We start from the raw sequence: 21,336 nt of genomic DNA, 5'->3' as shown, positions 1-21,336 counted from the left end.
GATTCCTTGGCGAACTGGGAACGTCACTGAGCATTTAACTTCCAGAAGGGTTTCGGCCTTCAGGTCTATTTAGTGTGTCTCGGCAGGGGAAAACATCTTGGGCATCAGAAAATAAGGCGGGGGGGGGAATGTATCCATAGTAAATGGGGCCCTTTAGTGGTTCCCAACCAGGTGGGATGAAATCTCCAAGGTGAAGGTCATAGGGCGGCTGTCTGGCTCAAATCAATGAAATGCAGCGGGAGGCAGCTCGTTCAGAAAGCTTAGAGGTGACCGAACCTGAGAACATGCACATTTTTCTTTGTGTAACAGGTGATACAGAAGACAAACCACTCTGATCATCTGCCCTCAACAAAATTCTTCTGCTAGCTCATCTGTAACTGACTGTCAAAAGGTATAAAACACGTACTTTTCCGAATCACGTATTCCTCCTCCGACGGCTTTCTTTCGGTCTTTCTTTTGTGAAGAAACTTCTTCATCGTTTTGGGGCTTTTACTAGACTCCTGTAAGGACGGAGGTTTCTTTATGAATTAGAATTCTCCCCCCAAAAACAAATGAAAAAGAGCAAATAAAATTAAACCAAATGGCTCTCTCTTATTTTGACGGTCTCCAGAGTGTATCTAAATTTAATAACGCACACAATAAATGGCTCCAATAAGCTCTAAAAGGTAACATAAAACAGAGGCAATGACACTGTCCTCTCAATTGCCAGAGGGACAGGTGCCCATCTGTAGAGAAAGTAGTGGCTGTCAATCCTAGGGAAATAACCGTATTCCTAACTTGGTTTAGGGTTCTCACTGATACAGTTTTAAGGGAATTGAATAACAACTATAGTACACACTGCTTTTCAAAGAGCTTCAAAGTGGTATAAATACATTTTCCCTAGCAACAGTCCCCCAAAGAAGAATATTAATTTCCATTTGTCAGATGGGAAAATCAAGGCAGAGGGACTGAATACTTTCCCTGAAGTCGGAGAGAAGAGCCAAATGAGGGCTCTCTGCATAAATAACCCAGGGTTGGCAGTCACAGGTGCAGACCCAAGCTTAGATATACATATCTAAAGCCGTAGGTTTTTTTAAAGATTTTTATTTATTTATTTGACAGACAGAGACCACAAGTAGGCAGAGAGGCAGGCATAGAGAGAGAGGAGGAAGCAGGCTGCCCGCTTGAGAAGAGAGCCCGATGCGGGGCCAGATCCCTGGACCCTGGGATCATGACCTGAGCCGAAGGCAGAGGCTTTAACCCACTGAGCCACCCAGGCGCCCCTAAAGCCATATTTTTAATTAGGAGATGACAGAGCCACGAATTATTGAGTTTGTCTTTGCCGTCTGAATAACCAGTGCCCATAACCAAGTAAATGGATTAGAATGGCGACCATTCTTCTCCCAATCTCCCATGCAATGCATCTATGTGATGTGTGGATAATAATTAGTACCTTAAAATATATGGAACAAAGAATTTAATTTTTTCCACTCAGCCACAGTGACCCACTTAGGCTTGAAAACAGATAGCCATGGAAAACTCGCACGTGACAAAAATAACAGGAAAAAGAGCATTAAAACGCATACACGCACACAAGGAAAACAGGCCTTTTCAGGGTGTCTAGGACGTCATTTTCAAACGTATTTCCCAAGAGCCTGCTTTTTTGAAGAAAGTACTTACATGTCAGATTTGCATCTTCATATTTTAGCCACCAATCAGAACAAGGGACAAAACAAGCATAAAGGAAAGCTTCATTCATCAAAGGTTACGGCACAGCATTATAACGTCACTGTAAGCCAAAAATATCCTTCTACCCTTACCTTTAAGATATAAGACATCCTCTAAAGTGAATATGTAAAGAAAGAGAAGATGAGCGTGAGAAGTCGATGGTATAATGACCAAATCCATTTATCAACAATTCTAAAACAACATTTGAAATGTTAGTATCATCATTAGTTACACAGAGAATATCATCACGTTTCCCACATTCGTCTCAGATGCAAATATCACCATGCAAAAAGCCCAAGGAATACAGTTCCGTGCAGAGTAACAAATACTGAAGTAACCGAAATACACACTACATAGTAAGGACACATTAATAACTCTCTTCTCCCAGTGGAAACGACATGATCATGCCTTAGGATTAGTTCTGGGAAGGATTAAGTCAACTTAACCCTTCAAGGCTCACCTGCACTTGAACTTAGTGACTGACAATTACAAAATAGCCATCGTTAAAAAGGGGACCCACGTAACTATGAAGTGGCCCTCCTGGTTCATGTAATCGGAGAAGAAAACTGGATGCTTGCGGGTCTCATGGGCCAAATTCCAAAGCAAACCTGTGGGACTGTTTCCTGGCCCAATTCTGAACAGAGGTAGGTAATAAGGATTTAGCTTCCTCTTGTCGTGCCCAGTTGAAATGATCAAAAGATCCTCCAGTGTCCAAAGATTGTTTTATTTTTACTGCACTCAGAGTTGGAGGCAACAATTAATCGAAACAGCAGCACGGTGTTTGAGATGGAGACAAAATTGAGCTGAATCTGTGTCACGCATCGAAACACACGTTCGATATAGAAATATATGCTGTCTTCGCCCCTAATTCCAAGACGCACCTCATAACCCTCACAGACTTAAACCTTCACTCGGTAAGACCTGGGTAAAGAACAATTCCTAATAAACGAGGCTCTTTACTGAAAGCTGGAATGATGAGAAACAGCTTAGGGGGAAAAAGTAATAAAAAACACTGTGGATGGAAAAAGTAATAGTCTACACGTCCACAGAGGGCACTAACTGACATTTCCTGACTGCAACTTTCAGGAAAACATAGAACCTTGAAGTCCCCACACTACCCAAATATCCAATGCCCTCTAAGGTTATTGCCTAGAAGCTTCTGCTTAAAGGACATTCTTTTCAATGAATTCTTTTCCCCTCCCAACTGCAGCAAAAAGTCCAGCCCCTCATAGTTCAGACCCAGGGCCTGGTCCCATAAGACTTTCCTGGTTTGGCTTAACAGATCAGAATAATCCCAAATGCAGAACTGGGTCTGCTTGGGTGGAAATTCAAGTCCAGTGAAGCGGCCCTTGCGTATACACGTCGGACCACGAGAGAGGTGAACCAGAGGCACTCTGGGAGGGGACCCAGGAACTCAGGCAGTGCACACAAACCCTGCGGATAGCTGATAAATAAGAAATCCCCGAGTCTGACAATTCCCAAGTGATTGACGTGAATGCCATAGCATAAATTCTAGCACATTCCCACAGAACTCTTTGTAATGAGCTAGGAAATGAGCTTGTCAGAAGCATTTTATACCATAAGTAGCAAAAATTACCTCTTTATAACCTAGTGCTGCTGACGGTCTAAGTGGAGGTGCAGGTCGCAGACAACTTAAACTCCACGGCTTTATCATCTGAGGAGGTTCCAGGGGTCCTCGGGGCTGTCCAGTAGAGCTAAAAGACTGGGAAAATGTCTGATGAGATGTTGGCAATCTGCCATCTGAACCCGACCTTGGGCCAACATGGCGAGAGAACAGCAACAGTGTCATTGGATCAGCAAAGCCAGCCACAGGAAGGAAAAGGTGGGAAAACAAAAGCGTCCCGTTTGAGAACTGGCACTTTCCAGTCCAGCTTATGGGGGTCTCTGAGCAACAGCACCCCACTGACTCAACATCCTATGATCCTGTCTTCCCTCTCTCTGCTGGAATTTCACTCAAGCCAGGGGTGGCCTTCCTTTAGAAGAGAGGAAAGCGGAGTTAACCTCGAATGGGTTCAGTCACACACTGGGCGCTCGACTAGGTGCCGAAATAGGTTATTTCACCGGAACAACTGAAGACGAACATCAGCAAAGCAAAGAAACTAGCTGGCGACTGACAAAGCCAAGATTTGAACTCAGGTCCAATGCCAAAGCCCTCGTTCTTCCCACCACAACACGCAGTGCTCGAGACTGGAGTTTTGGCATGGCCGGTATGAGTGTTAACAGAGAACACGGCAATCTTCGCTCTCACTTAACAAGTACGGTAAAATCTCATCGATTCCAATTCCAGGAAGTCCAAATTCATGATAACTCAGAAGAAGCAATGCTGGAAGTTTACCCTTGAAGGTGACCTAGTGAATATGGTGGCATAAGTGAGATTTGGAGGGGTGGGGAGACCCTTAGGACCATCAAACAGAAGTGCACACCTCTAGGTACACCTCTGTCTTAACTTGGATGGACCCTTGTCCAAAACCAGCCATTGGAATTCATGAGGTTTTATTGTACTTCGAAACCTACAGACATAGATGAGCCGAAGTCTTAGGGCATGCTTGCTACTTCTCATAAGTCCTCTGCAGGGAGGTCTGACGAGAGCCTCAACAACCCCCAGACAGCACAAGTGGGTCACTTACGGAATGGGCGCTGCAAGATGACGATGACGTTTTAGATAACGAGCTGCAGGAGGCGGGTCCCCGGATGAGTCTGCACAGCTGCTCCAGCCACTCCTGGAAGTCCTGACTGCTGTTGCAGTGGATGACGATTCTCTCTATGTTACCTGCATCATCCGACGGGGAGCATTTGGAAACGAGAGGCGAGAAGCCTGAGCTCGCCTCCTCCATAAACAGACTCAACACAACTAAGACTTGCACCTAGAGAATAACCCCGTGGAAGCTTCTATGTCAGGAGGAACAGTTCATGAGGTCAGGAAATTAAGTATCTGTATCTGATTTCTAACACTGTCCCTGACTTCTACTGCTTACAGAATCGGAGGAAAGGAGTGTTAAACCTCAAACAAACTCACAGGGCAAAAATTGAAGGCCAGGGCCCATCTCAACCCGCCGTGAGAATTCTGGACTGCCTCACCGAACTATTCAAAGTTGAAACGGGACCAACATCTAATCTCAGGCTCCCTTCTGGGGAAGAAGAGGGTGAGGCCTGGGGCCATTATCCCAGTGTCAGCCACTGTGCCAAGTCCATACAAAAAAAATACCACTGTCACATGGAAATCACACAGGCCTGGCAAAAAAGGCACCACAGGCCAAAAGGTCAGGCTTGGCATTTTCCTCAGTTTGTGCTTTTATGTCAGTCCATTTTGTTATTTCTGAGTTCTAACAAGCAGCTCTTATGAAAGAAGAGATTGAAACTAATGGCAAAGCCGAGGTTTCCAAATGACCAGGAGACTGTGTTCCATCGCTGGGCCCTAATTATACTCTGCCTTGCCCAGGTAAAACTCACTCAGAGGCTTATCACAGAAAATAATGACATTAATTTACTCAAATTCCATTTCGTCCCAAAAAGGATTTCAAGTAGCTACTTGAAAAAAGAGAAAATTACCTACCTGTGATTTCAAATGTGTTGTCATTCCCTTCGATTTCATCTAATCTAGTCACCACCATTCCCGCTACTGGTATTTTTCCCTATCAAGAAAAGAACATTCCCATTAAGTCTGTGGTTATATGCATCTCTGCTTATGTCTATTAGATTTTTGTGACCCTCTCAAGAATCACTGCTGAATGACAGCTGGACAGATTTCTCTGTCCTGTCAATAGTTTTCATTAGACAAGGAAGCAAGGGGGAAATGTGGGTTGTGTTTTGCTAAAACGCCCTAAACCATACGGTGGGGATTTACAAACAGCTCACTTTTTTTCTGACACATTTGCAGGAGAATCCGTCAACAAAGTAAAATTTAAAAAAAAAAAAAAAGTCCAATTTTATGAAAATTAGTAATTGCTACAACAGATAAAACAGGCAACCGTAATCACGGCCCTCCATATTTGGGGAGCAGGTTGAAGGAAGTTTAACTTCCTAAGGAGTTTCACAACTTGTACCTCAGAACCCCGAATCCGCTTTATAGTTTCTCAGCAGTAATGATATGAGACGAGCCCGTGAAACTTTGCTGCGCATTTATCCGGTTGCACACTTAAGAGTTCTTTTTTTTTTTTTAAAGATTTTATTTATTTATTAAGAGTTCTTTTTAAACATGCATAGGTTATGCTCATAACCAGAGCAGTGGACATTGCAGATAAACTCATTACAGCAATATAAAGGTTTCTGATCTAAGGAACATCTGATCTTATAAGCTGTTTAATTACAACAAAGGGTCAGAACATTCTGTGTTCTCTGGCTGGACCTTTTTACGCCACAGTAGAAATATTGCTTCTGGATGGAAACCTGTTTTCACTCTGGATCCTGCTATGTGTTTTATATGAAATCTACTAACCTGGTAGATAAAGCCACTCATCCGAGGACTTGCCGATAACATTATCAGGACACTGGAGAATAACAGAAGGTACCGCTCCTCTTTTTCCTAAAGTGAAATGAAACACGCTAAGCGGAGAACAGAAGTTGGACATTTTATTTGTTAAGAATTTCAGGAGTCCCTACTGTGTAACACAGAGCTTGTGGGAGGCAATGAAACACGAACGGTGACCTTTTAAAAAAGATACCCAACCTCAAGGCACCAAACTAGGTGGATTTTGGGGCACCTGGGTGGCTCAGTGGGTTAAAGCCTCTGCCTTCAGCTCAGGTCATGATCCCAGGGTCCTGGGATCGAGCCCCACATCGAGCTCTCTGCTCAGCACGGGGCCTGCTTCCCCCCACCCACCCTCCTCTCTCTCTGCCTGCCTCTCTGCCTACTTGTGATCTCTGTCTGTCGAATAAATAAATAAAATCTTTTAAAAAAAAACTAGGTGGATTTTGCTTTGAAAGGAGTACTAACCCATGGTGTATCTCTCTTCTGCCTCTACGTAACAGTGAGATACGAAAAACCATGCTGGTTTCCTGAGTATACACATCTGAGTTGTCACGTAGTTCATGCCAAGGCATGAGGCTCTGGGGTCACAAAATGAAAACGATTTTACTTTGAAAAGGAGCAAAACAGAAGGGGCTTCCAGGTGACAGGAAGTTTCCTATGCTCTAGCACGGTCTTAAATTCTTATTCATAAAATTACTTTTAACCGGTAAGAACAAGAGAACTATCGTACCCATGTAACGTGAAAAAGTAAATACTTTCTGAAACAGTACAAAACGAAATTTCACACAGGAGGGCTTCTCCGAACCCCTTTAAACAGAGAGGCGATTAGCAGGTGCAAAAACACCAGCCGTGTTAGCGCTAATGATCCTTATGCCTCTCTCCATCTCCTTCCTTGCACTTGAGAAGGGCAGTCCTTCGAGGCTCACTCTTCTAGTAAGTTCTCTGCAGCCTCTCACATCTTTCTATTGCCTGGTTTCCTTCTATAGACACTTCATTTCTTCCTTCTCCTTCTAGCAGCCTCTCCTGCTTAGCTAGTTTCTTCCCTTTTGCCTTTACCATCCGCCCACCTCCCGTCCTGCCGGGCCTTCACGGGCCCCCGAGGCTCCTTCTTCATCACACAGGCCTGCCTCGTGCTATTCACAGATGCTGTGGTTTTTACGACTGAGGGTCTGGGCCAACCCCGTGTGGACCAAGTCTACGGGCGCCATTTTCCCCCACAGCGTTTGCTCACTTCGTGTCTCCGTCACGTTCTGGTAATTCTTGCCACATTTTGAGCTTGTTCTGGTGATCAATGATCAGGACACACAGAAGGCTCCGAGGATGATTAGCCCTTCTGTAGCCACAGAGTGTTTCTGATGAAGCTACAGGCTGTGTTTAGACATGACCCCGTTGCACACTTAATAAACTACAGGACGGCGTAAAGGCAACGTTCATACACGCCGAGGGGCTGGCACCTTGATGTGACTCACTTCCCTGAACTGCCGGCTTCGTGGCGGGGCTCTGGAAGCGGACCTCCAGCACCTCCCAGGTACGCCAGGGCCCCGTGCCTCGACATTCTCTTGCCAAATTACTTGCTGCCTTATTTTTCTCCCCATTGATTCCTCCCTGACTGGGGCCCCACTGCCCTCTCGAAGTCATCAATAACTGCCTTCTGGCGAAATCCATTGGCTTCTTCTTGGTCTCCGCACTCCTTGACCTCTGAACCTTCGGCCGCACTCAACAGGCTGACCGCTTTCCACCGCCCTTCCCTCCCGGGGTTTCCATGACAACACAGTCCCCCAGTCCCCTCTGGCCGGCCCTCCCTCCTCTCTTCAACCTAGAGGCTCATCCCAAAGGTGTGAAAGACTAACAGTTGACTCCCGGTCCCATCAGCCCTCCCCAGGGTATCTGCGTCTTGAATGAGATTGCTTGTTAACCCCCAGTCATGAATCTCTGACAGAGACCTGTCAGGGGCTATAGGGACATGTTCTGGGACAGGAACGGCAATTCTAACACCCGATAAATCATACCAGGTGACACAAGCAACCTTCCTCCCCTACTCTGCCCCCTTCCTAAAAGACATAATCCATCTTCAGCCTCCCGTGCTTCTCTCTGGGTGTTTGCTTCCTAGGAAGGCGCATCTGTCAGGGACATCCAAGCCTCTGCCTCCGGCTCTGCCCGCCCACCCACCGTCCTCTGCTGCTGTAACAGCCGCCTACAAGACCACCCCCGCCCGGGGACCTACAGCTGGTTACCTGCAGGTGAACGTGTCTAAGAGGACATCTGTCATCTCCAGCCCACGGGTCACTGCTCCCTCTCCACCTGCCCTCCTAACCGGGGCCCAGATCGGCTCCCTGCAGTTTCACTTTCCCCGCCACCGCCTTCACGGGGTGGACGGGGGTCCTTCTCACTTCGCAGCCCAGCTGGTCCTTCTGTGGCTAGCCCCCTCCCCTCAGGATTAAGTATCATCGACACCCCCTTCGTGGCATTTCTATACAACTTGACCCTCCAGCAGCCCCCCCCACCGCCCCCGCGGCCCACTGGATGGACCTGCATGGCTACTACCCGACGCCTGGGGCTCTCAAAAGCCGACTCTCGTCTTGCTCCATCTCCTTCCTTCTCCCAGCACACCTCCTCTGCTGCTGACCTACCTGGGCACAAGGCCACGCTCCTGTTCTCTCCTGAGCTAAGAACGGCCTCTCCCTTATGGGATCCTCGCCTTTTCTCTTCATGGCCCCCCTCCTCCGGTCCTAGCTCCGTAAGGTCTGCTCGCTCTCTCCCTCGTCTGAACGTCTGTGGAATGCACCGTGAAGACCACACGCTAGCTGCAGCGCCCATCCACCTGTTTCCAAGACATTCCTTAAAGGTAGGGATCATCACACCTTCTCTCCCCCTACCAGAGTGCCGGGCAAGGAAGAACTGCTCAGTTTCTTGGAACGTTCAAGCACTTGACTTTGATGGAAGGCCAAATCAAAGGGGGAAAAAAAAAGGAAAGATGGAAGCAAGGGCACTGGGGTTTGAAATGTCTTACCTCGCATGTTCCATACTGCACCATTACTTGTGACATAAACAGCACATTTCCCAAGGTTTTAATACTCTCTCCTTCCCAGGCCTGGATAGGCTCAGAAAGTATCTGCAACTCCAGCTGTTTTCTCTTTCTTAGATCTTGGCACTGCCCCTACGGAACCAAAGGAGAACACAATGGAACAGGAATTGCCACGAAACAGACCAAAATCCAGACCAAAGTGAGAGGAAGCTTTGGACTTTCAGATTTCCACCGAGTCCCTATTCCTCAGCTGGACAGAAAGATTCACTATCCTAACTCTCTAACCAAATGTTTTGTGAGGAAGAGCTACTTTTGCCAAAAGATGAAGATAGTGTGGTAGCAGGAACCAATAAATAAATTTAATAAATAAATTTATTTCGTGTACGAGCGATCTCATTTACTGTGGCACAGCCCTATACTTTAGGGACTAGCAGGAGATTGGGGCAGGGGAAACATACTAAGTTAATTTTCATTCCTAAGAGAACTGTGAAAAAGAGATACAACTGAATTTTACACATACAAACTGGAAATACAAGCCAGGAAACAATATGTGGGATATGAATACGTGTGAAGTTATTTCTTAGAGTATCATTCCAAGTTGAATATGATAATGAGCATATGGTTAGTTATGTTACTGTTTCCAAATAAATGTCATCGTTTTTTGGGGTGTGTTTTCTATAAAATCTCTGCTGTCCCTTTCAGCTACGTGGAAACTGGAAGACATCGGTTCACTCTGCACACATTTCTGAAGCATCTATACTGGGGAAATGGTCAGAAAGAAAGAGTATTCGTTCAAAAAGGAATGTTACATTCGCTTTACATAGGACAAAATAAAGGGGACACAAAGATTAGTAAATGCCAAGGGTTTCAGTGGGCTATTCGATTCGGTTGAGTCATGTAACTGTTTTCGACCTGTGACAACAGCAATTTTTAAAAATATATTTTTAAAAGATTTTTTTATTTGTTTATTTGACACAGAGAGAGAGACAGCAAGAAAGCGAACACAAGCAGGGGGAGCGGAAGAGGGAGAAGCAGGCTTCCCGCTGAGCAGGGAGCCCGATGTGGGGCTCGATCCCAGGACCCCAGGATTGTGACCTGAGCCCCCAAGGCAGACGCTTAAGAGTGAGCCCCCCAGGCATCCCGACAATAGCAATTTTAACCTAATACCTTATTCTGGTTTTCGACTTGCTGTTTACCTGTGGACACGCCAGGCACTGATCTTTCAACAGCAATAAAAATGAGGCGATGGTGAATGTCGCATCACAAGCTTATAGCAAGAATCCTAACTAACCACGGATCCCAACCACTTGGAATGCCACGGAAATGTCTAAAGCTCAACTTGGGGCGCCTGGGTGGCACAGTTGGTTAAGCATCCAGCTCTGGGTTTTGGCTCAGGTCATGATCTCGGGGTCGTGAGATCGAGTCCTGCATCTGGCTTCATGCTTGAGGTTCTCTCTCGTCTTCTCTCTGCCCCTCCCGTCTGTGCTTGCTCACTCTCAAACAAATAAAAAGATCTTTAAAAAAATGAAGTTAAACCCAATCAATCGCCCAGTAAACTCTATCTCTTCTCCTAAAATGCCACCAAGTGGTTTTACATCAGTGGGTTCAAGGAGACATTAACCATCAGGCTCAAGATGTAAGATTACAGGTAGCTTTGATAGCAATCTCTTTAAAGCAATTGGGTCTTAGTAAGTTTTCTCCTTTTAGATTTGATGCAGGATTTCTTTTTCATATGCAAAGAATAAACTCACAACTTTTGGCATAGAGAGATGAATCCAGTACTGACACCGATCAGCGAATGACAAGCTACACAGACATAAGGTGAACGACATGGGGGTACAAAGAGACAAAAGGAAACCCCCCACCTACACAGTAATGCTTAATGTGGCAGAGACTTCAAATGTGAGCTCTTTATGCCCTCAGCCTGGCAACCTTTCATAGGTAAGCATGATTTTTTGGAAGACAAAATTAAATGAAGCAATCACTGCGATACTGTCGCTGAAGCTTATGGTTTCCACTCTACAGACCTTTGCATGAGGAAAGAAACATTCCGCCCAAGTCACTTTTTCAGGAACAAAGCATACAAAATGGAGAATGAGAATGTGAGAACATCGCCTACCATGAGCGTTTTGAAGGCTATGATTGCTTTCAGAATATCCTGGTGATCCGGATGCGTGTCCTAGTAAAGGAATACATTGTAAAATCAGTATTAAAGGAGAACAGATCAGCCGTGGTCAGGGGTCAGGGGTGGCAGGAGGGTGTGGCCGCCGGGAAACAGGAAATCTGAGGGGATGATGGAACCATCCTGTATCTCCATCGTGGCAATGGTAACAGGAATCTACACGCGTGATAAAAGCCAAAGGAAGGAAGTCCATTTTACTGGAGGCTAATTTAAATATCACTTGAGCACTTGGCATCTCAGCGCCTCCAATGACCAGGTGACCAAGAAACAAAGACAGCTGATGGCACATCATGGACTTGGCAACGACATCGTCCATGTGTTCTGGAGACTTTAGATAATAACTAATCAGCAGTTGGGCGCAGGGGAGGCATCATCAGGCCATGTTGTTAATACATGGTAAGAGGTGGGAACCGAGTGGCGGGTAGGGAAAAATCAATCCCATCTCACTTCCTAAAATGCCGTCACTTTCCCTCAGCAGGCTCAACATGGCAGGTGGGATCAAAATGCCAGGTTCTGTACCACTGTGCTATCTACGGTCCGCAGTCCCGTGGTACTTAACGACCCTGGCAAGTGGGCAGGTTCAAGAACGGCTTTGAGGACTGCTCCTGAAGGGAAAGGGGAGATTTCTGGGGAGGCTGCAGACCCGACGTGGGGCCAGATGTCTACCCAACCTCTGGGATTCAGCTGGGATAATGGAAGGACAAAATCTGCTGCTCCACCGGCCTTCAGTAAGAAAACACAGAGCCGACAGCTCCAGGTCCGGAGAGAGCATCTCACCGGATGGCGAGCCGGTGCTGAGGCTGCGGGTTAGCTGATGGTGGGAAACAGAAAGCAGCCAAAGGCAGATGACCAGCAGCAAATGGAGGCAGGCGTGTGGACGGGCTCCAATTCAAGGAAGCCCAAGACAGAGGCCCCAGGCAGGGGGGGGGGGGGGGGGGGCACCGGGAGTTTCTTCGCCTCAAACTGCGGGTGCATTAGTACTCCAGCATTGAGCTGTAACAGAAACGGAGGCCACTGGTTTCTGGATTTTTGTGATAAGCAAGGAGGGGCAAACCTCAAACGGTCCGGCAAACTGGTTTAGCTTTTGGAAAGGCATCCAGAGGTCAACACCTTCCCAAGCCCTAACTGAAATTTCATTCCGGCAGGCTTTACTCACTAGGTCCCCACTGCCTCTAGCTTTCCGGCAGGTCAAATAACCTGAGAATGCGGTTTTGCATGCTTTCAATCCTTACAAATGCTGACAAGACCGCAGCGTGCAACCTTTCTCTTTAAAGATAATCAAACCCTTTAAAACCTCAAAACCTTCCCCCAGACACAGGAAGAGCAACTAGGTAGGGTAAATGCAGCCTCCCTCAGAGAGCCCTCCTCTCCCACCCACACCTCAAACACCCATGCTCGATGGCGTGAGGATGATTCTAGAAGCTATCCCTGTTGCTTGGTTTTTAATGAAAGGATCTGGCCTCTTGCTGAAACAGTATTCCATGATCGGGCCTCACTGCAAATCTTAATATTCCGAAAAGATCATAGCTATGCCACAGCTGTTGCCAATCAACTCTTAAGTTGATAAACACGAATGTGAGGGAACGTTGATGCTGGTCTATGGATACACAGACAGATAAACTAATCCTGGACCCATTTACGAATCTTTAAGGAAATTCCAGAATGTTCCAGCATAATCCAGAGTCAGAAAGCTCAATGATCGAGATATTTATCCCTGTCTATAGTGAAAGTGGTATTTATATTTTCTGGTGTTTTGCTTTGTTTATCTCCCCAGATCAGGTGGTTCATATACCAGAACAGCAGACGATCTTGGTCAATTTTGACTGAACCACCATCTACAGAGGAGGAAAACCTAAGTCAACTTGAGAGAAGCAGTAGCACCGAGGATGGGAGGGAGAATGATCGTGAACATTTAGTAGTAAAGGACAGGGACCTTTCAGTTGCAAGATGAATAAATTCTGGGGATCTAACATGCAGCACAGTGGTTCTAGTCTATAGTGCTGTATTGTACTTGAAATTCACTGACAGTATATCTGAAGTGTTCTCATCATAAAAAAAAATTAATGACTCCGTAAGGTGATGGAGGTGCGAATTAACTTGCTCATGATAATTATCTCATAATCTCTACATATATTAAGCCATCCCACTGTACACTTAAAAAAACCACATTGTACAACCTACACATACACGGTTTTTATTTATACCCAAATAAAGGTGGAAAAAATAAAGAAGTAAAAGTAAGAAAACCTTTGGAGTTATTTCGCTGCATTAAGGGGGAAGCTAGAAGCCCAGCAGGAGGAAAGACTGGATCAAGTAAAATGGGAAACCAAGGCTTTTCCTGAATTCCTCAGTGAGGTTAGTCTGGAGGGAGACTGGCTACTTCCTTCAGAGCAGAGGCCCATAACTTGCCTTCCCTTACCTCCATGTGCCGTTCCAACTCCTGCAAGAGAGTAACGTACTTTTCCAGTCGCATGAACGGTTTGCTGAGGCTGGTTGTTAAAATGAGGATCCCTGGGCTGGATGCACCTTGACTTTCCATGAACTGTTCCAGATCATCACTAGCAAAAGAATGACCATGGTCTCGTTAACTGCTTCACGTCCCAAGTACAGAATTAGCAACCAAACACTATTTTCCTGTGTTTCGCACAATGTAAAACCAAAGAGAAATCAGTTTCTTTAATCCAAATGTTGTCCGATTCACCTCAACTCCATTCAGTAAAACTTTACTCAGCCTAGCACTGGGGCTCCTGCCGTGAGCCACTCTGCTCACCCAACAATCACTTACTAACAGCTACGAAGTAACAGGGATACCCTGGGAGGATGGAGTGCCCTGGACCTGGAGTCATAAATCAGGGCTGGTGACCCTGGATCATGTTAGTTACCTGGCGTCAGCTGACTCATCTGTAAAACAGAAATTAAACCTACTTCCCACTAAGATTCTGAAATTCACCATTGGGGTCTGTTTCAGGGTGAGGGTGAGGTTTTCCGGTGCATTTAATCCTCTTTAATATGCGCAACGGCCCTTCAACCCAGGTGTTATCCTCATTTTACAGAAGAAAAACCTGAGACTCAGGAAGAGTGAGTAATCGGAAGTAAATGGCTGAGTTGGGGTTCAAGCCCCGGTCTGAAGTCAAACCCTCCGGTCTTTCCATGACACCACATGCCCCTGTGTTAGAAAAGTATTTTGTAAACTTTAAAGTAGTTTGTAAATGCATTTGTATTACTATATTACTGTGCCAAGGCAAATACCTTGCTAAAATCACATCTTTAGAAACTACCATTAAGCTGTGATTTCCAGCTTAATGGAAACTCAATTGATGTTAAATTTCCAACCAGGAGCATAAAGTGCACAAAGAGGTTTAAAAATTCATTGCATATAAAATATAATTAGGAAAATAACTCGAATTTGGAGAGTGCATTTGAGTAGAAATGTAATTTAGAGAAAATCACTTTCCTAATTTCTTTTCAATTTGGTAAACAAGTCTTATTTTTTCTTTTCATGACTAAATAAGTCCCCCATCCTCAATGTTCTCCTCTAATTGATAAAAGGCTCGTGACAATTAAAAGCAAATACTAACATGTACTTTGTTATTACTTTCCATGCAGCATTTTAACTTTTAGGCTTGCTGAATATTATGAAAGAGGTTTTTTTTATTTAACTCAATTTAACATGAGTTCATCGGCTACTGGGAGGAAATGAACATTTTACTGTGCAACAAAAGAATAAAACTGTCTAGGGGCGCCTGGGTGGCTCGGTGGGTTGAGCCACTGCCTTCGGCTTAGGTCATGGTCTCAGGGTCCTGGGATCGAGCCCCGCATCGGGCTCTCTGCTCAGCGGGGAGCCTGCTTCTCCCTCTCTCTCTGCCTGCCTCTCTGCCTACTTGTGATCTCTGTCTGTCAAATGAATAAATAAAATCTTAAAAAAAAAAGAATAAAACTGTCTAAAAAAGCTGCTGCCCATTACAATAACTAGATCCTGCAAGACGCATTTTACTAAGCCAAATAAACTTAATCCATAAATTAATGTCATTATACATAAATGTAAGACTCAAATTTATATTGTACCAAAGAACAAGCTAAACATGGTTTTTAGTTCTATACAGCCTGTTGGAAATGTCAGTGGGTTGAGGCTTGTTTTTCAAGCTTCACATGTTCTGTACGAGTGATGTGAGACAAGAGAAGCAGTTGTCAATGTATCAGTGTTGTCTTAGACTCAACAAAACCTTGATCTCACAGAACGCAGGGTGCATGGGGCTCTGGGATGCTCTGGCTTGGGCTGGAAGGCCCCAGAAAACTATCTTACCTTCTGATATCTCTACAGAGCTCATAACCATACCATATAAGAGTGTTTCTGTGGAACCTCTGCCTAGATTTCTATTCTGAATGATGAGAACAGCTGGAAAGGGATCAGATATTCCCCCCACAACACACACACACCCTCCTGCTCACCCCCCTTTCATGGAAATCACTGGAAAGGGGGAAGTGAGGCCCGAGGAGCTTTTTCACTCATCTAGTCCCTGCTCCCTGCGAAGAGACTCTTTTTCATTCCCACCACTAAAAAGTGATTTGTGATTGGTCTCACTCGCTCCCTTCCCTGGTTCCTCAAAGGCACAGACAGAACCGAACCCAGTCTCAGAATGTTCCCTAGGCGCCTCGTCCCCGAAGCAAGTTACATAACACAACTCTGGGTTTTTCTCGAAGTCTTCATTGCTAGCAACAGGGTAAACAGAGTGACAGCTAACAAGAGGAAAAGGGCACAGTGGTGACACAGTGGTGTCTGTTATTGCAATGGAGACAGAAGTACAGTTCAGACCGTTTGAGGGCTCACTCTCCCCTCTCTCGCTCTCTCTTTCAATCCGGGTCCCTTTCCCTCATGAAAAGGAGGGGAGCCACACCAAAGCACGGGAGAGAAGTGGGTATTTTTGTAAGGGAGAGCTTATTCCCAGGAAGAAACAAGAGCCACAGTAAGAAGCCTGAAGGGGAGAGAGAGGGGAAATCCCAAAAGACCTCAGCCAGGGGATAACAAAAGACTGGGGCCGTCATTCAAATATATGTAAACATGGGGACACATCAAAGTTGGGGTCTGCTTCTATACCCATATTCAGATAATATGTGACTGCATTTTTAACAAGGTGCCAACACACGCCGTGAATTTTAAAGCCGTAGCCCTTGGCCAAATGGCAGGCGCATCGCTGGTATGATACTGCCACCTGCAGGCTGCATGGGAGAAGTTCAACTGACTGGCCTGCTCTGCCGGGAGTGATTTTCCAGTGTCTAATCACCAACAGATTCGGCCGGGAAAGAACAGAAATCCACCCATGTCCTTGTTTCAGCTGACACCTTCATCAAAAACGGGAATCTAGGGGTGCCTGGGGGGCTCAGTCGGTTAAGTGTCCGACTTGATTTCGGCTCAGGTCATGATCTCAGGGTCATGAGATGGTGGCCCACATTGGGCTTCACACTCAGCAGTGAGTGCTAAAGTTTCTGTTTCTCTCTCTCTCTCTCTCACTCCCTCTGCCCCTCACCCCCACTCACCTTTTCTCTCTCCAAGTAAATCAATCTTTTTTAAAAAAGATAATAAAACAGGACTTTAGACTGAAATTTCTGTAAATTTCATTCGACTATGCCTTGCCTCTACTAGTTGGCACGAATCACAAGACGCCTGTAACAGAGTTGAGATTATATTAGAAGCACATCTGGGGTTTACCCCCAAGCACTTCAATTTAATTTTTACCCCTTACATGCAAATTAAAGGTGAGATCAAAATTCAGTTCTATGGGACTCCAATGAGTCTTCCATCATTTCAAGGGATACTGTAAGACTCTCAAAAACCATCACTAACCAAAATATGATAAATGATACGATAATCTCCCCCCAAAGTTGAGAACCTCTAGATTAACTTGAAATCATAACGTTTGAAGGAATCTGTACTGTTACTTATAAAATTAAATTTCTGGGACGCCTGGGTGGCTCAGTGGGTTAAGCCGCTGCCTTCGGCTCAGGTCATGACCCCAGGGTCCTGGGATCAAGTCCCGCATCGGGCTCCTTGCTCAGCAGGGAGCCTGCTTCTCTCTCTCTGCCTCTGCCTGCCTCTCTCCCTGCTTGTGTGCTGTCTCTCTCTCTCTTCCTCTCTGATAAATAAATAAATAAAATCTTTAAAAAAAAATTAAATTCCTAATGTGGGTAAATGTAGTCAGTGATGTTTTGACGCACAGAGTTACAACAGAAACTTCTCTGAACACTACACAAGTCTGCTCCTGGAGGCACACCGTTTCTTTCTGGAATTGTTCTCAGATTAAAAGGATAAGAGTTTATTTTTATTTTTTATTTATTTTATTTATTATTTATATTTATTTATACTGTTATTAAGAAATTTGCTTTTATACACACAGGATGTTTACGTATCCACCACAGGAAGAATGCTTCTGGATCTTTTCTGCTTCTTTACTGAAGGTAAGTAGTAAAGTATGAAAAGATTCCTAGAAATGATAAAACCAAATTCAGGACTGCGGTTCCCTGTGGCACAGAAGGGAGGAGCAGGAACTAGGAGAGAGCACACACAGGTCTCCAACTCAGCAGACTTTGTTTCTTACGCTGACTGGTGGCCACCTGGGTGGACTTGATTTTATCTGTTTTTTGTCTGCTGGAAATACCGCATACCTTTCTCCTAAAGAGCAACCAGGAGATGGAAGCCCATGAATAAAGGTAGAAATAAGGAGTGGTAACAACTACCTTGTGCTAGCTGCTGGTTCCTCTGTACACATTATCTCATTTAATTCCTACACCTGAAGAAGCCAATTCCTGGCCAGTGTGGCTGAGAGGTCAGAGGCTCCCTTCTCTACTCAGCACCTCAACCACCCCCACACACATAGGGAGGAGGCTCAACCCCAGGCAGGCTGGAAACACTGGGGCCCAACACTCTCACCCTCATTCACTTGTTGGGCAGAGCTTCTGTGCTGGGAGAGGCAAGAAGAGAGGACCAGAGGCCAGTGGCACAAAGATTTTGCCCAGGGAGGAAGGCAGCCTATAGGACCAGAGAGTTCTGAAGCTCTCCCCCAGAGGAACTGGTTTTAGTTGAGAAAGAGTGTGGGGAGGCACACCTGGCTGGCTCCGTGGGTAGATCATGTGACTCTTGATGGGGGGGGGCGGGTCATGAGCTTGAGCCCCACATTGGGGGTACAGCCTATTTAAAAAAAAAAAAAGGAAAAAAGAAAAAAAATGTGGGGGAAACCCAAGCCTAAAGGCTCTTGCAAGAACAAGGAAGATTTTGGTGGTGAGCAAATGAGAGGTTGCTGGCAGCTCTTCTTAATTAAGAGCAGGAATCTAAACCCTGGGCCAGTTAGGTCGCGAGAGAGACCCAAAGAGACAGCCAAGAAGGGTCAAAACAAACATCGAAGATGGGTCTCAAATACTACCCCTGCCCAGGGACGCCTGGGTGGCTCAGTCATAAAGCGTCTGCCTTCGGCGGGTCCTGGGATCGAGCCCCGCATCGGGCTCCCTGCTCATGGGGGAGCCTGCTTGTGTTCCCTCTCTTACCGTGTCTCTCTCTGTCAAATAAAAAAAAACAAAACAAAACAAAACAAAACTACCCCTGCCCGAACGTCATTGGGTCAGATGACAGATCATTTATGCCCCTAGGGAATGGTCAGAAACATGAGCGCAATCAGCTGGAAATTATTGGAGCCAGCAGTGGGAGGATACGCGGAATTGGCGCAGACAGCTCAGCAGGAAAATCGGGGAAGCATGGGCAAAGAGAAGCCTGCTAACAAAACCACCATCCTTCCAGGAGTGACATCAGAGGTGCACACGGTGGGTAAGACAGACCTCACTAAAAGAGGCCATCAAGTCACTAAACAAGCGAACGACAACAAAAACACACCCCCAGGAGGGGAGAAAGGAATCAGTATCCAGAGTTGCTAAACCTGAAATTGCATGAAGTGTCTAGTTTTCAAAACAACAACAAAATATGTAACACGCCAAGAAACAGGAGTGTATGACCCATATACAGGAGATAAGAAGAGACAAAAGAAGTTGTCTGCGAGAGTGACAAATGGTCAGATCCAACCAAGACTTCAAAGTAGTCATTATAAATGCATTTTAAGAACAAAAGGAAGGGCGCCTGGGTGGCTCAGTGGGTTAAGCCTCTGCCTTCGGCTCAGGTCATGATCTCAGGGTCCTGGGATCGAGCCCCGAATCAGGCTCTCTGCTCAGCGGTTAGTAGAGAAATTACAGGGAAAAAAAAGAGCCAAATGGAAATTCTGGGGTTAAAAAGTACAATAACTGAAATTTTTAAATTTGCTGGAGATGCTCAAGAGTAGGTGTGAACTGGCAAAAGAACCAGTGACTTTAATGATAGAGTCATAGAGCTAATGTAATCTGAGAAAACAGAGGGTAGGGAGAGAGATGAATAAAGAAAAATGAATCCATTTCAGACTGAAAACTTCCTAAACTTGAGGAAAATGTTAATGTACATAACCAAAAAGCTCAATGAATTCCAGGTAGGAGAGATACAAAAAGATCCATGTACAAATTATAGTAAAGATGCTGAGAGACAAAAACAAAAAGAAAATGTGAAAATGAGAATGAGAAAAAACAGCTCATCGTGGGCTAGGGAACCTGAGGAAGATTATAACGGCTAATTTCTCCTCAGAGTTAATAAGGGCGCAGAGGTAGTGAAATGACATATTAAAGGTAAAGAAACAAAACTGCCCACCAAGAATTCTATATTCATCCAAACTGTCTTTCAAAAATGTAGGTGGGAAGAAAACATTCCCCAATAAACAAAAACAGAGAATTCTTTGCTGGAAGACCCACCTTACAAGAAATATGAAAATTAGATGATAAAATCAAGTTAATCCAGATGTAAATTCAAAACCACATAGAAAACAGAGCACCAGCAAAGGTAATCATGCAATTATGAAAGACAGTACAAATACCTATTTCTCCTTTTTGTCTTAACTAATATAAAAACAAACGTATAAAGCAATATTATATACCCATATTGTGGAGCCTGTAACATATAGAAATGTGATATATTTCACAACCATAGCACAGTGGAGGTGGGTGGAAAGCTCTATTGGAGGAAAGATATGGTATCAGAGAGTAACTCAAATCCTCAGGAAGAAATAAAGATAGGGGTGCCTGGGTGCCTCAGTGGGTTAAGCTTCTGCCTTCAGCTCAGGTCATGATCTCAGGGACCTGGGATAGAGCCCCCCAACGGGCTCTCTGCTCAGCGGGGAGCCTGCTTCCCCCCTCTCTGCCTGCCTCTCTGCCTACTTGTGATCTCTCTCTGTCAAATAAATAAATAAAAATCTTTAAAAAAAAGAAAGATAAACACATAGTAAATAAGAATGTTAATGGAACAGATGTTCTAAACATGTCCTTGTTCTCCTTTCCTCTCTGTTTCATTAATACACATAAAATTACATAAAATAATATTTATAGCAACATTACTGGGTTTGTAGCATAGAGATGTAATACATGTAATAGTAGCCCCCAAAAGGGAAGAGGATACAAAGCTACACTAGCAGTAACATTAGGATATCTCACTAGAATTAAGTTAGTGTGAATATAAAGGAGATGCTGATAAGTTAAGATATATATATATATATATGTATATATATATATATATCTTCCATATATTTTATATATATGTGTGTGTGTATAATTAAATACACACACACACACACACACACATACATATATGGAAAGTCTCATTGTAATTGCCAAAAAAAGAATTAAAAAAAAAATCGTTGAAAGACTTCTGGTTTCAGCTCTAACATGTAAAGAGTTTGGAGGGCATCACTACTATTCCCACAAGAAAAAAGTTTGGAGGGCATCATTACTACTCTCACAAGAAAAAACACTGAACTATCTGAAAATCAATGACTTTTCTTAGATCCACTGGGAATTGAGATCACAGGGAAAACCATG

General features: G+C 44.8%; 1 protein-coding gene across 2 annotated transcripts in view; it reads right to left on the bottom strand.

Annotated features, from left to right (window-relative positions):
* LOC111139338 (Rac/Cdc42 guanine nucleotide exchange factor 6) overlaps positions 1 to 21,336 on the bottom strand; it is a 100,673-nt gene that overhangs the window by 7,622 nt on the left and 71,715 nt on the right. For both annotated transcript variants that reach the window (XM_022491605.1, XM_022491606.1), the window contains 9 exons: positions 13,823 to 13,961; positions 11,341 to 11,400; positions 9,207 to 9,353; positions 6,164 to 6,250; positions 5,282 to 5,360; positions 4,356 to 4,498; positions 3,305 to 3,430; positions 1,800 to 1,820; positions 407 to 500 (listed from right to left, as the gene is read on the bottom strand). In XM_022491605.1, the coding sequence (XP_022347313.1) occupies positions 407 to 500; positions 1,800 to 1,820; positions 3,305 to 3,430; positions 4,356 to 4,498; positions 5,282 to 5,360; positions 6,164 to 6,250; positions 9,207 to 9,353; positions 11,341 to 11,400; positions 13,823 to 13,961 (896 nt within the window). The remainder of the gene's footprint in view (positions 1 to 406; positions 501 to 1,799; positions 1,821 to 3,304; positions 3,431 to 4,355; positions 4,499 to 5,281; positions 5,361 to 6,163; positions 6,251 to 9,206; positions 9,354 to 11,340; positions 11,401 to 13,822; positions 13,962 to 21,336) is intronic.

The sequence above is a fragment of the Enhydra lutris genome, unplaced genomic scaffold (genome assembly GCF_002288905.1).
Source record: "Enhydra lutris kenyoni isolate GAN:26980312 unplaced genomic scaffold, ASM228890v2 scaffoldscaffold101, whole genome shotgun sequence".
Classification (NCBI taxonomy): domain Eukaryota; kingdom Metazoa; phylum Chordata; class Mammalia; order Carnivora; family Mustelidae; genus Enhydra; species Enhydra lutris.
Note: the sequence above shows the minus strand (reverse complement) of the source record. Positions and strands in the feature narration are given on the sequence as shown.